The following is a 13,506-nucleotide window of genomic DNA, read 5'->3' as shown; positions in this document are numbered from 1 at the left end:
AGTCATAGGCCCAGTGTAAATTAAGGGATTGGAGAAAGCTATGCAGGCACAAAACCAACAACTGCATCATTTCTCATAAGAGAATGTGCCTGTACTAGCTGGTGCTAACTGTTCCCATTAAATCTGCCTGAATAGGATTAAAACCAGCTACGCCATTAACCATCTTATAATCAGTTTCAGAGGTAAGTTTCAAAACAAAAATAATTAGAGTGACTTCAATAACAAAGAAAGATTTCCAATTGCCTGTCAGTCAAGCAGCCTGAAAATTTTTCCTCTGTTATTACTTAATGGAAAATGTGATTCTATCATGCTTCTATGTATGTTTTTGCAGTATCAACATGATGGTTTCAACATGTTTTTTTCCTCTTTGACTTTGGGTTGGGTTCTCCTGCTGAACTTGTGTAGATGAGTGAAGCTTTCTGATGAGTTCCCATATTATGGCAGACAGGGAGCTTCTGTCCTGACCTGGTGGTTGTGGCAGTATCCACAAAGGAAATTGTTGTTCCACTTACTCTTTTACTTCCTTCCACTAGCATCTCTTCTACCAATTGCAATTTTTTGTAGAGATGACATTGTCCTTAATCCTACCCTTAGTCCAGACTACTTTTTTGTATTTTCAAAAAGCAAAAACTGACAAAGCTGTGTCAGATAATGATACTTCAAGATTGTCCTTAAATCACTTTCTCCCATTTTTAGTTCTACTTGTTGCTTTCTTACTGTACTAGCTATAGGGATGACCTAAGGAGTTGGTGTAATTAGATGTGTCTTTCATCAGCTGGCGAGTTACAGAGTGTTACAAAAGCATTGCCATAGAGAATATATTAAGAAAATAAACTTGTCGATTGTGATAACTCAGTTTTCTGTCTGGACATAAACATTCAGGAATTCCAGGTTTCCTGTGAAACTTGGGTACCTTCGACCACTCCTAGTTTACATCTTATGATAGTTATAGAAGAATGTTGCAGAAGTCAGTCATAAAAAAGATTTTTATCGCTTACAAGTTGAATAAAAGAGCACCTGTATTCATGTCAGTGATTCAGTAAATCTGTCTTGTTCGAACTGGACTAGTTAAGAAGCTATTGCAAACTGGTTTTAAAAGGAAATGGTACAGAAATTCTGTATACAATAAATCCCACTTAAATGGCACTTTGTGCAGTAATTTATCTTTCTATCCTTTCTGCATGTGCTCTCCATGAATTTACAATAGGTATCCACTAGATGGTGATCCTACCTAAGAATGAGTCAAAATTTCTGAAGATGCAGTCAAGTATATAGATTTGGAAAATTTCAGGCAGAGAATTCAATTGCTATCTCATACACACAGATACTCTTGAGCTTGATATACATGGAGGCAGGGCCAACAGAAACCCAATATTCTTCTTTAATGAAATTGAGTTTACCCATTTAACCTAAACAGAATGTTGACTACATCTTAAAAATTATAATGACTACTACCATCTGGATGCAACAACCGTATTTAGCATTCTCTGTTCCTGAACTATCATTGTTTGGGATGTGTGTCAAGCTGTTGGTTTCTCAAAGATAAATTACATGTGCTAATATAAGAATAATTTGGATAAGGGATATATAAGTAAATGGAAATAGAAAAAGAATTGTAAAATCAAAGAATACTGGAAGTTTAAAACTAATTTTGCAATCTTGAAAATCAATGGCAATCAGGTTTTTCTTTACCTCTGTCAAACTTTTCTTTTTAATTGCATGCTTTGAAGAACTTTTGATTTTTCATGCTGTTGTAGCCACCTAAAATCACTACAGAAGCTTATGTATTTTGCAGGTCGCATTCAGGAACATCTCCAGATAACACTGCACCACCACCACCCCCTCCAAGGCCTCATGCTTCTCATTCTCGGTCGTCATCTTTAGATATGAACAGATCCTTTTCAGTTACCCCAGGTAGATATGCTGTGTTCTTAGTGTATATTATTTTTCATCACATGCATTCCTGAAGCAGACAATGCTTTTTTCTCTGAAGAACAATTTGGAGTGTTGGTTTTTAAAACACTGCTTCTGAATAAAAAAAAGCTGACAGTGTTGTCACTCCTACTGTATTGTTTGTATTAAAATTTATATTGAACTTTAGTAGCTTATTTAGAAGGCAGTTCTAAATTCTGGCATTGTAGTTCTTTGGGTGAATGTGGGAAGCAAACTTAGGAAATAATTTTTTGGTTGTATGCCCACATCCAATGAATTGCATCTGCCAGTAAATTTTCAAGGGGAGTCCTTTTTGAATCAGATGTATTAGAGGTGGATATTTAGTATTTGACTTCAGAGGAAATTATTAAAGGTCACTTCTGCTGCTCTGCGTGTGGAGTTTTATTGGACTTCTGACTTGTCAGTACTTTTAAATTCAGGATCACAATGTATGAGAAAATATCAAGAGCTTTTAATGAGGGTAAAATGAAAAACAAAAAGACTAAGATACTAAGACCAGAAGACTATGACCACATCTGTACTTCGACCTGGAACAAAGGACAAGATCCATGTTCTGATTAATCCTTGTTTTGTCTGTTTGCCAGTTGAAAGATAGTGACATTAAAATTTGGGGCCTCAATATTGTAGGTTAATATGTGGGCAAAATGCAGCATTTCTTCATGTTGAAAATTAAGAAAATTTAATAGCACTGTAATGTACAAAGTAACAATCTTGGCAAAATGTGATGTGTCTTTTACAGGACAGCAACAGGCTGGAGTTGTTGCCTATCCCCCTGCAGTGCCTCCAAGACCACAGCCTTCACAGGTGATGTCAGTTCTGAAAAACCATAATCTAACTTGGTGCACTATTTTTATATAACTGAATTTTAATTTATCTCTAAAAAAAGTATAATTGCTTGATATATTTTTGAAAGTACCAGCATGTAAATTATTGCAAAACCTAGATTATAGCCAATTGTTAGTATTTACTGAATTAAAAAATGCTCCTGGTGGACCTATGGGTAGGGATTAAAGTAGATATTGAGGAGGAATAAGTGGCTCTGGAGCTCTGAATTGTAGGAAAGAGAGAAAAGTTACCCTTTCACATTTCATTAGCTCTCCCTGTATAGTGTATAGGCCATAACAAAGACTGCAACATCTTTCAGAGTTTTGCAAAATAAGGGTTTGTCTTCCATTTGTCTGGTACAGGGTTGAGTTTTGCATAGCATGCCTGCTCCCAAAAGGAGTGATTCCACTTCCTCATTTCTCACAAACTTGGTGATCTTCGCAGTCCCAGTCTGAGTGATTTCAGTTATCTGATTTGGTAGGAAGCTCATCCTGAAAAAGCTTTTTCTTTGTTTTAGCCAGCTGAACCCTTCAACTGCTCTGCACATCTGACATGAGACAGATAAAATTGCTTTTCAGTCATTTCTCACCAGCAGCTACTTGTTAGAATCTGAGTTACCAGCAACTGAAGTCAGCCAGTGATACAGTAATTACCAGCAAGGAAGGGAGGGTACAAGGACAGACATACTCCACATTGTTTGATAACATAAGCATGTTTTCCTATAGAACTAGACGAAAAGTCTGTATCAAGCCCCCAGAGACCAACTGGTTCTGTTACAGCAGAAATATCTACTGTTCAATGAGTCTAGCTAGTGCTGCGTTGCATCCCTCTTTGGTCTTATTCCCTGGATAACAGCATATCTGAGCTTCCTTTTCTCTTAAATATTTCGCCATGTATGTCTTGCATGAGATGCACATTGTCCTACTGATAGGACATAAATCTTTGTCCACTAAAAAAGCAAATAATCTTTAACATTCTGTCACTAAATATTTTCATTACTTTATTGCAGGGCACAGGTCCTCACGTGCATCGCCCAGTGGATGCTGAAGGCCTAATAGCTCATACCAGTACCTCACCTCAACAAATACCAGAACAGCCAAATTTTGCAGACTTCAGCCAATTTGAGGCATTTGCTGTTTCAGGTGTAAACAAAGAGGAAGAAGATGAAATTGAAACGCACTCAGAAGTCTTGCAGGTGAGTAGAAATGAAGCTCTTGTCAATTGCTTTAATACCACCAATAGTTCTATGAGATTTTGTTAAAACCTGTTTCTGTTGTTTTCTGGTGTGTTGTTGGGGTTTTTTGTTCTGTTTTGGTATTTTATGATGTCTCAATCCACTGCTAGAAAGCAATTACATTGCATACTGCTGCACTTATTTAGTCATTGCCAAACACCTAGGCAGAAGGAATTCTTTTCATCTCAGTTCTTGATTGTAATTTGAAAGATATTTGTGCTTATTACCATATATGTGCACAAACATAATTGCGTTGGGGCATTTGAGACTTAGTACAGGCAGAACCATTCTTTTGCTTATTCTTGCCAGCCTTCCAAATGACTTGCTCATAATTTTTAAATCATATCTTAATAAAGACGTGCCTTGATAAAGGAGATGACTGTCAAGTATTGTAAACATCTCCTAAAATTCCATTAATTTGTCTTTCTTCAAAGTCATTGGACAAATAGCTAAAGTGAATAGAGCTCTAGAACCTTTCTATCATTAAAGATGTTTACAAAACCTTGTTTCCTACTACAGACGTAGGACTTAAAAGTTTGGAAGCCTTAGTATTAATGTCATAATAGCTAGCTGCTATTGCAGAAATTACTTCATGTTCTCCTTTCATAATTTGTAGCTTTTTGTACAGACTGTAAATTCTCTGGGACACTTCTGCATCCTCACTTGAAAAAGTCCCTGTGGTGCTTTAAAGTTCTCCCAGCTGTCAGCAGTGTGTTCTTGCTTCCCTTGTTCAGGAGGGTCAATGATGTGGAACCATTAGAGAACTCTCCATGTACCTCATTGCAAAACCAGCCATGGGAGCTTAAGCTGCCACTGAAAACTGCTTAAGTTAAGCTTGCTGATTGTTTTTAATTAAGGTGGATGGGGAACAGTCACATTGTGTTCCATTGGAGGGATTAGCCTTTGGCAGTGGCAAATAAATAATGGTGGTACTGTAACAGCAGAAACAGCTGTCGCACTTTGAGATCAGGCCATGGCCTCTTTTGTGCTATACAGTGCCTCAACATGGGACTTGTGTTCCTAAGTAAGAATTTAACTGGAATTTTAGGTGTTAACTGTATTCATGTGTCAGAACACAGCATACTTGTTTTTCTTCCAATTGTTGCCAAATGAAATATTATTTAAGAAGTAGATTTCTAAATACAGTTTATATTTCTTTAGGTTGAAAAGCCCTCTGATTCTGCAAGTTCTCTTAGAGTTGCCAAGGCAGATGGAAGAGTTGAAGACAAAGCACCTGCTAATGCCCCCCCCAGTAGCGCGGTATGCAAAATACCCTTGGAAGATGAGTGCATTTGTCTGATGTATATGAAATTAAATGTCTGTTTTGATTTGTAACAGCAGCATTATATATGTCCAGTTGAACCCAGTTTTCTTAGGTCCATATGTGCTTGAAATAGGCATGTGTATGGTGAGTTTTTGCAGCAGATGATGATGATTCAGTTTATTCCTGAGACAGCAGAAAATTAAGATACTTAAAAGTTTTCAAATTTTTGAGACAAATCAAAATGTTTAGTGCAGAACTTGATTAAGAGTAGGTTTTTATTCAGTTACAGACATATAATTACTGGGGGGAAAGTGTGTTCTGAGTTCCTGTGTGTTTACAGTACTCAGTTGTACCATGGTGTTTCTGCTTGCACAGCATTTTTGTCAGCGTGTAGCAACTTACTGGCCTTTCACCACATGGTAGGATTTTGAACTTCAGGTTTTTTTCAGACCATATGAGAATGCAGCTAGATGTCCATCAGAAAATACCTGATGGGTTGTAAATTCAATTTGCTCAGTAACTGAATATGAAACACAAACAAGTTACCAGGTTATAATCCAAATAAAATGTCGTTTCAGAGATTTAATAGGCTGTGTTTTCCTGTTCAGGGTAAAGGCACAACCCCACTTGCTCCACCACCGAAGCCTATTCGTAGAAGATTAAAATCAGAAGATGAGCTAAGACCTGAAGCTGAGGAACATACACAGAAAACAGGTGTCATAGCTGCTGTTCTTGCTTCACAGCCATCTATTCCTAGGTAACCCAAGAAGTATATAAATACATCTGTTACTGGAAAGTTTACATTTAAACAGTATACACACTTTCTGTTCCAGGAGCTGCAAACAATTTCAGTGTGTTTAATTTAGATTAATTCAACAATTTTAAAAGTTTTTGGTGTTTAAAGAAGGTCATCCCAAAGCCTCTACTAGTGGGAGACTTTTAAGAGATTTTGAATTTTGGATTGTGTACTCTTTTTAACTTCTGCAAGTATGTTGGAAATAAGTGGTGGAGGTATTGAGATGAAGCGTTTAATTTTAAATTGTTGCTATGAACAGTCCAAAATGTGCAGTCTGTGTGTCCTAGCATGAAAGTAGTCTATTACAGTAGTCACTTTGAGGTAAATGAATGTGGTACTCCATGTTGGGCCTTCAGAAAGTTGATTATGACGAGTTTTTAAGATGTGCTGCTTCTCTTTGATTGGAACCAACTGTGTGTGCATATGTGAAATGTATATATCTATGTTTCCATGCAAACAAACATGGTTAATCAAGCCAGACAGAAGAGGGAAAATTTACCAGAGTAACAAGTTAAAAAATTTTGAAAAGAGGATTCCACTCACTTTAAAGAAGGGGGACTGTAAGTGAGATGTTCAGCTAAGTGGCAAAATTACTTATTACAGTACTTCTAATATATTCTCAGATCAGTGGGGAAAGACAAGAAGGCAATTCAGGCATCAATCAGACGTAACAAGGAAACCAACACTGTATTGGCCAGATTGAACAGTGAACTACAGCAGCAACTAAAGGTAATTCCTTAGTCTTTGTGTAAGAGAAGAGCTTCAGGAAGCAAGATGTTAGTGATGCACAGTAACAACAGGCATCTCTGCAAAACAATGATAAATGTAGTAGAGGATACTGATATGAAATATTTAGCTATTTTTGTACATCATAGAATATACCTATTTGTGACAATATTTGTGCAATTACAAATGACAATTTTGCTACTATAAATGCACATTTTTCAATGTATTGGTTTGCTTTTAGCTACACTAAAATTTTACCTCAAATTATTAATACTAAGTTATCTCTTGTGGTGATCACATACTTTAAAAGCAGTACCAAGAAGAGCACCTGAAGTGGTTTGTGTTCCTCTAAAGGAAAAAGCAAGCCTTAAAGTCCTAATAAAATTAAAAATTATAATTATTTTTAAACAAATACTCTGAAATACAAAAAATGCCGTTTATTAATTAGAGAAACAATAGTCATTTGTTTATCTAGGTCAGCTGCCATTGTTTTGGAGCTATCTGTAGGCATCATCTTAATGTCTTTCGCCTGCCATGTTTCTTACTTAAGATATCTAATTTTAACTATCAAGATAATTTTAAAAAATATCATAAATGTCAACATGAACTAATAAAATACTATCTAGAATGGAAGTTAGGCCATTTTAAAAACTCAAGTCTGAATTTCACTTGTTACCATTTATGAGAGACAAAGTGCATAAAATTTACATAAGAGGAAAAACTGGGGAAAAAAATTGTGAGTTCCCAATACTCTTAACTCAGGTGAGAGCTTACTCCCTTAACATTTTAGACTTCATTTGAAGATACTATGATTGGGTTTGCATCTGGTTAGAAATTTGAGTTTGAGTGATTTGAAAGAAAGGAAAAAATACTAGATGGCATCACCTTGGAGCAAAGTATTGATTTTCAACTATAAGTAATTACTAGCCAGCCAATCTTCTATTCAAATTATGGGAAGGGTTATCAAGACTCTAGAAAATTAGTTCTCAAAACTGAAGCAGATACTTAGCAGTTTTGATTGCACAAGGAAATTTTATTACTCAGTCTCTGTGAACAGTCAGTAGAAACTCTTTCTTTTGTAGGATGTTCTTGAAGAGAGAATCTCCCTGGAAGTCCAACTGGAACAACTTCGACCCTTCTCTCACCTCTAAGCCTACTGCCGTTAACTGTGAATTTACTAATTTTGAAAGGGGTATTGGTTTCAAGGCCTATTTAAATATCCATGCATCTAGCTCAGTGCACTCTATTCTACATTAAATGTTGTGGTTCTGTTTTGTCAATTTGTCCACTTTTGTATTTTAAGTATTTTAATTTCAATACAGAGAGAAAAAAAAACAAAACAAACACACCAACTTTTTCCTTGAATGTGACACTGCCTCTCACATCTTTTTTCTGTGGGCATCTGTGATCTTTGTTGGACTTGAGTTTGCAGAGTTTGTCGCCAAAATTTCCAACTGGAATTTTTTTGTGGTTTTTTTTTCCTGTTGAAACATCTTTGGAGAAGAGGGTTGCTAATAAGTTGACTTTAACCTTGAAGCACATAAACTCTTCATTAACTATGGCATTTTTTTTTGTGCCAGAAAAGAGACAAACTACTAATCTGTCATCAGCCAATGTTACTTCCCAAGCTGCCTTTCACAATTGGAAAGTTGTTCACAATTTTAGAAAGCCTGCTTCTTTGCAATTCACCAGCTTACTCAGGTTGGGAGAGTTCTTGCAGGCTGTTTGCCATATCAACTGGATTGGATTTTGTGTTTTCTGTTGCATACATTAGAGTATGTAACCACAGATTGCCAGGTGTTCACATTTTATGCATTCATGATCCTAATTCAGCCGCATGCATAGAAACATTTATGGCACAATTGGTAGTCTATCAAACAAGTCTTTTTTAATTCTCCCTTTTGTGAAGAGAGTTGGGTGTAGACCCCAAACATTAATTGCACATTATCTAAGCACCACCTGTAATTGCATGTCTCACACATTACCTTTTAATAGCAGATCACATCCACCAGTCTTCACTATAACAAATTGTATTGTCAAGTAATGTGTCAATACGTCTATAAACTTCTAATTCCCAGCAAAAAAAAAAAAGTAAAACAAACAATGAACAGTTTTGCTTCTTAGGAATTCTGGGGTACCTTCTGTCATCTTGTTTCCAGGCCTTACTTCTCTGGCATATAGACAGGCTTCACTATTAACAGAGTTCCTTGAGTGTATCCTGCTATTCAGGTTGATGTACTGTATTAGGATTTGTTGTATATTGTACGATACACACATTTTGATCTCATATGTAAATTTGCATTAATTGCTGACTAACAGCAGATATTCTATTTAATGGCTTCTTCTGGCTGTGGGATCATAGATGTTTAACTGCATGGATGTATCTCTGCAGAATCAGAATTAGCAATTGTGTGATTTTTACACCAATAAAACAGCACAATATTTTAATTTTGTTGATTCATCTTTACCTGGGAACTGAAACTCATTCAAATAATGGGGAGGGTTTTACTACAGGTTTGCAGGGAATTTTTTGTGATTTTGTGGCATGTACAAGGAGTGGTTGATCGTAATCTTTTTGCCATTTTCTTCTCTCATTTTTTAGCTGTTGATCAGAAGTGATTCTCTTGGTAATCTGTGGCTATACTCCTTTTGTATCCTCCTATAAGAAAATTTAATACAAATGTAATTTCTAAAAAGTAAATGTTAGTATTGACTTGGGTCAAATATATTTATAGTTCTTAAGTCTTAATACCTGGTTTGCTTTTCTTGAGAATTCCTTTAAAAATTAAAGATGAATCATTGCCTGTTAGCAGTCCTTAACTTCACTGTCACTTCTGTGCATAAATGAAATTCTCTTAACATCTGCTTCCCTTCCAAAAGGATAGGTCAAGTCAGATTTACCACTGGTTATGCTGTTATGGTGAAAAACAAGTATTTCTCTTTTTGGTTATCGTGTACAGAGTGGATAATTGTGGTGAATTTTTACTACTATAACTGTTCTAACATTTTTTCAAATGTCATAGAAGTGTTACAGATGGTTTATGTATATAATCCAAAGCAAAATTCCCTGGTATGAAAGAATGTCATAGTTGCATGAAAGATGGTAGTTTCTATTTGCATGTAAAGGGACTAAGAAATGATAGCTAAATGGGCACAAAAGTGACATATAAATTACATATATGGTGGAAGGCTTTGACTTCAAAAAACAATATATAAATAGGGAAATGTGAAGAAAAACCCAACAAAACAAACAAACATCCCACAAAAGTAAAGTAAAAAACTTTACAGTTTATCAACTGATCAGTTCTATTATAACTGACAAGTAGCAGGAGTAGAGTGGGAAGAAGTTTTTCCCTTTTTTAAAAAGTGGGAAAAGTGAGTCACTGCAGTTAAAGAATGTTTATCTTTTGAACCAGCTGTATCTTGTCCATAGTTTATTTTAAAAGTTTAAAATACATTTTTAAAATAGCACTATTTTCATATTAATATTTAAGTATTAAGCCTATGTTTATAACAACAGGATTCTCGAATCAGAATTTAACATTCTAAGCTTATATGTAAAAAGCTTTTTACATTCAAATGTTACATGTACATATGAATTTCCTAACATCCATATCTTTCTAGTAGAATGAGAGTTTAGTGTCTCAAGTGAAGAACTTGGGCAATCTCAACATTTTTGTGTCTTTTTAAGTCTCTTTTTAAGAATTTTTGTGGATTACTTTTAATGCATCATTCTGCGCATTTTAAACCAGTTTTCCATGATCAGAAGACCTTCTAGTTGAAAAACTACTTAATGTCTTAAGAACATCACTGCCAATGATGTTCAGAAGTTACCTCACTTAGTAATGTAACCGAACTTTAATCCCTTTTAAAATTATCTCCCTGTCTTCTCCATTTGTTTGATCTTGATCCAGCTACTTGATGCATTCTTTTTTATGAATTTAGATTGTAAGCTCTTTGGGGCAAGGAGTTATGTACAGTACAAAAGAGGTGCTCTCTCTTGCAAGTATAAATGTAGACTACTAACTAGTATGGAGTGTGATTCATGTACTCAGCTGGGATGGATGGACAGCAGCATGCCTTTCTGAAACACCTGGAAAATGTTTTTCTGTGGACTTTGTAATGGGAAGAGTGTCTCTTCTTGCTTGATTTGTGTTTCTTTTGTTTCTTCTAATAATGTGCCTCTTTCTTCATTCCACCTGCTTTGGAGTTGCATTTTTCTCCATTCATTGCCTGTCTTTGAACTGCAGAGAAGATTTCCAAAATGCCAAGGTAAAAAGCTGAAAAGCTGCTTTGTTTTGAGCAGTGTTTCAAGTTAATCAAATGTAAGCAAGTATTTTCAATTTTTTTGTACTTCACATGCACCTCATTTTCCTTGCAATTGTGATGAACTAGATGATCTCATATTACTGAAAATGTCTTATGTGGGATAAACACAGTTGAGGTTATAAAAACTTAAAACTAAAGAAAATAAATTTGCAGCATTGTTTCTTGTGTGACATGTCTCTGTCCCTTATGGATGGGGTGTGCTGTGTTTCCACTCTACATTTAGGGCAGAGTTGAGAATTACTCTTCTGATTTCAGCTATGCAGTTTGTCTCTAAATGTTACTTTATTGGTGACCTAGCCTTAATCACTTTTTCCTAAAACAGTAAAAAAAGAAAAAAATCCTTGTCTCCTGACTCCCAAATCATTCTAGTCTTAGTTTCTGGTAGAATGTAGTTTCATGAAATTGTAAGGTGTTGCAAAAGCACTTTACTTCCACATGAGTAGTAACAATGCAGTTCTTACTGTGTGGAAGATGAAAAAAATAACTTGTGTATTTTAAATACATTTGTATGTTCATGCAGCTTGTCTTGTCATGTATATTGATGTATCAATCATTTATCATACAGCTCTCTAGAGGAAAACATATGAAAACCAAGGGCTTTATTATCTAATAAACAACAACAAAAAAAAAAAAACCCAAACACAAAACCAAACAAACAACAAAAAAGCTATGTTCTCTTAATAGTCTTAACAATGACCTAGGGATTGTATAGGAAAGATGTTAATAATGTCTATATACTAATAACCAAATGAGACCAATACAGGGTTGTCCTGATAATTAGTACGATAATTAGTACACGAGGAAAACATAAACTTCACAGGAGTCTTCGAATTAATTGCTTGTGTTTGGGGGCATGGAGGGAGAAGAGTTTATTACTGCATAATTTTGTTGCAGTAATATTCCTTTATATTGGCAAAATGGGCTTTAAAGGTGCAATTTCTGCTGATTGTATGGGTTTTTTCCCTGAAGTGTATACAGATTGTACACTAGTTGTACCTGGTTGTACACTATTAGTGTGTTCCAAAGTGATTTCACAGTACTTTTTTCCAGCTTAGTGGTATATAGGTATTAAATGTCTTGCATTTAAATTATTGTCCAAAACAGCCTTTGTTTAGTTATAATACTAAAAAGTTTGGAATTGTGACTCTATTAAATACAAATTTTGTCATCTCACAGCTTAAATCCAAAGCTTTAAGAAGACTCTTAGTACTATTTATCCCACTTCACCAGCATACTGGGCTACAGAAAGCTAGATTCTATTTCATCTCTGGTAAAATATGTTCTTGACACCTTCACTCTTACAGATATTAATGCATTTAATCTGCAAGCAGCTGAAATTACTCTTGTTTTGACTGGCCTTATCAATGAGAGATCTAGGAAATTAACAAAATATCACAAATAGTAGAAGTTATTTAAGCTGACGTTCAGTGGTGAGTTGATGGAAACCCAAGTTTTGGCAATACTGCTGTTGAACCATATGTGACTGTATTGTTTCCCAGTCTGCAGAAGAGCTCACAGAGATTGGAGGCACATTGTGCTCTGCAGCACAGGTCACTCTTTAGTGTATCACTTAGAGCTGCAGTCGTGGCTTTTGCTTTCTGTTCCTTAACTTCAGAGGCCTGACTGCTTTTCTTGCTTTGGCTCAATTAAGGCTGCATTTTAAGAGGCAGTAGAGGGATGGTCCGTGGGGTGGAACACGTTAATTGTAAGAAACTGCACTCTGAATCAGGATTGTCTTCTGCAAGGAGCTGTGGTTTTTTGTATCCAATCAAAAGGCAAGTAATGACCACTAGCATTTGAAAGACCAGTTGCATGTTGAGAAAATGTATTGATTTCATACTGAAAATCAATTTTTTTCCTGACAGCTGGGGAAGCAGGAGATGGAATAAGCATTACAACAGGTGCTATGAATGCTCACCTAAGGGCTTCTGAAGGCCTAGCATACATGACTGGCTGTGTCAGACATAGCAAGAAAGTTATGTATAGTAGGGAGCTTCAGCAATATATGATTTTTCTGCAGAAGTCAAAGGAAGTACTTTGGGAATCCCTGTGGTAACTTAAGTGTGTGTTTCATTAAACTGCTGTGAAATTCATTACTCTGTACTAAGTGCTCTTGTACCTTATTTTGCATAGCTTGAGCTGATAGAAAGCCTGCGTTCAGTCTAAGTATGGAATGGAAATACCGAGTGTATTTCCAGAAAAAGATGATTAAAGGAATTTTGTAGGAAATTGTAATTCAATGTGTTTAATCAGGAAATGTGCAAGTGACATGCCTGGAGTGTGTCACTTGTTTTTTATTGTTACATATCCTGCCTTTGGAAGAAGAATGTTTCAGTTTATAACAGAACTCTTCTAGAGCTTCAATCCATTGTCTTTCGC

General features: G+C 35.7%; 1 protein-coding gene across 4 annotated transcripts in view; it reads left to right on the top strand.

Annotated features, from left to right (window-relative positions):
- Positions 1-11,294, top strand: part of REPS1 (RALBP1 associated Eps domain containing 1) — a 64,279-nt gene extending 52,985 nt beyond the window's left edge. For 3 of the 4 annotated variants that reach the window (XM_085055694.1, XM_085055693.1, XM_085055691.1), the window contains exons 14-20: positions 1,796-1,914; positions 2,693-2,757; positions 3,788-3,973; positions 5,174-5,272; positions 5,885-6,033; positions 6,696-6,801; positions 7,881-11,294. In XM_085055694.1, the coding sequence (XP_084911820.1) occupies positions 1,796-1,914; positions 2,693-2,757; positions 3,788-3,973; positions 5,174-5,272; positions 5,885-6,033; positions 6,696-6,801; positions 7,881-7,949 (793 nt within the window). In that variant the 3' untranslated portion in view covers positions 7,950-11,294. The remainder of the gene's footprint in view (positions 1-1,795; positions 1,915-2,692; positions 2,758-3,787; positions 3,974-5,173; positions 5,273-5,884; positions 6,034-6,695; positions 6,802-7,880) is intronic. The other variant, XM_085055692.1, reaches the window with a different exon arrangement.
- The last annotated feature ends 2,212 nt before the right edge of the window (positions 11,295-13,506 follow it).

The sequence above is a fragment of the Lichenostomus cassidix genome, chromosome 3 (assembly GCF_008360975.1).
Source record: "Lichenostomus cassidix isolate B80296 chromosome 3, HeHo_3.0, whole genome shotgun sequence".
Classification (NCBI taxonomy): Eukaryota; Metazoa; Chordata; class Aves; order Passeriformes; family Meliphagidae; genus Lichenostomus; species Lichenostomus cassidix.
The sequence above is the reverse complement of the archived record's forward strand: the minus strand, read 5'-3'. Positions and strand labels throughout refer to the sequence as shown.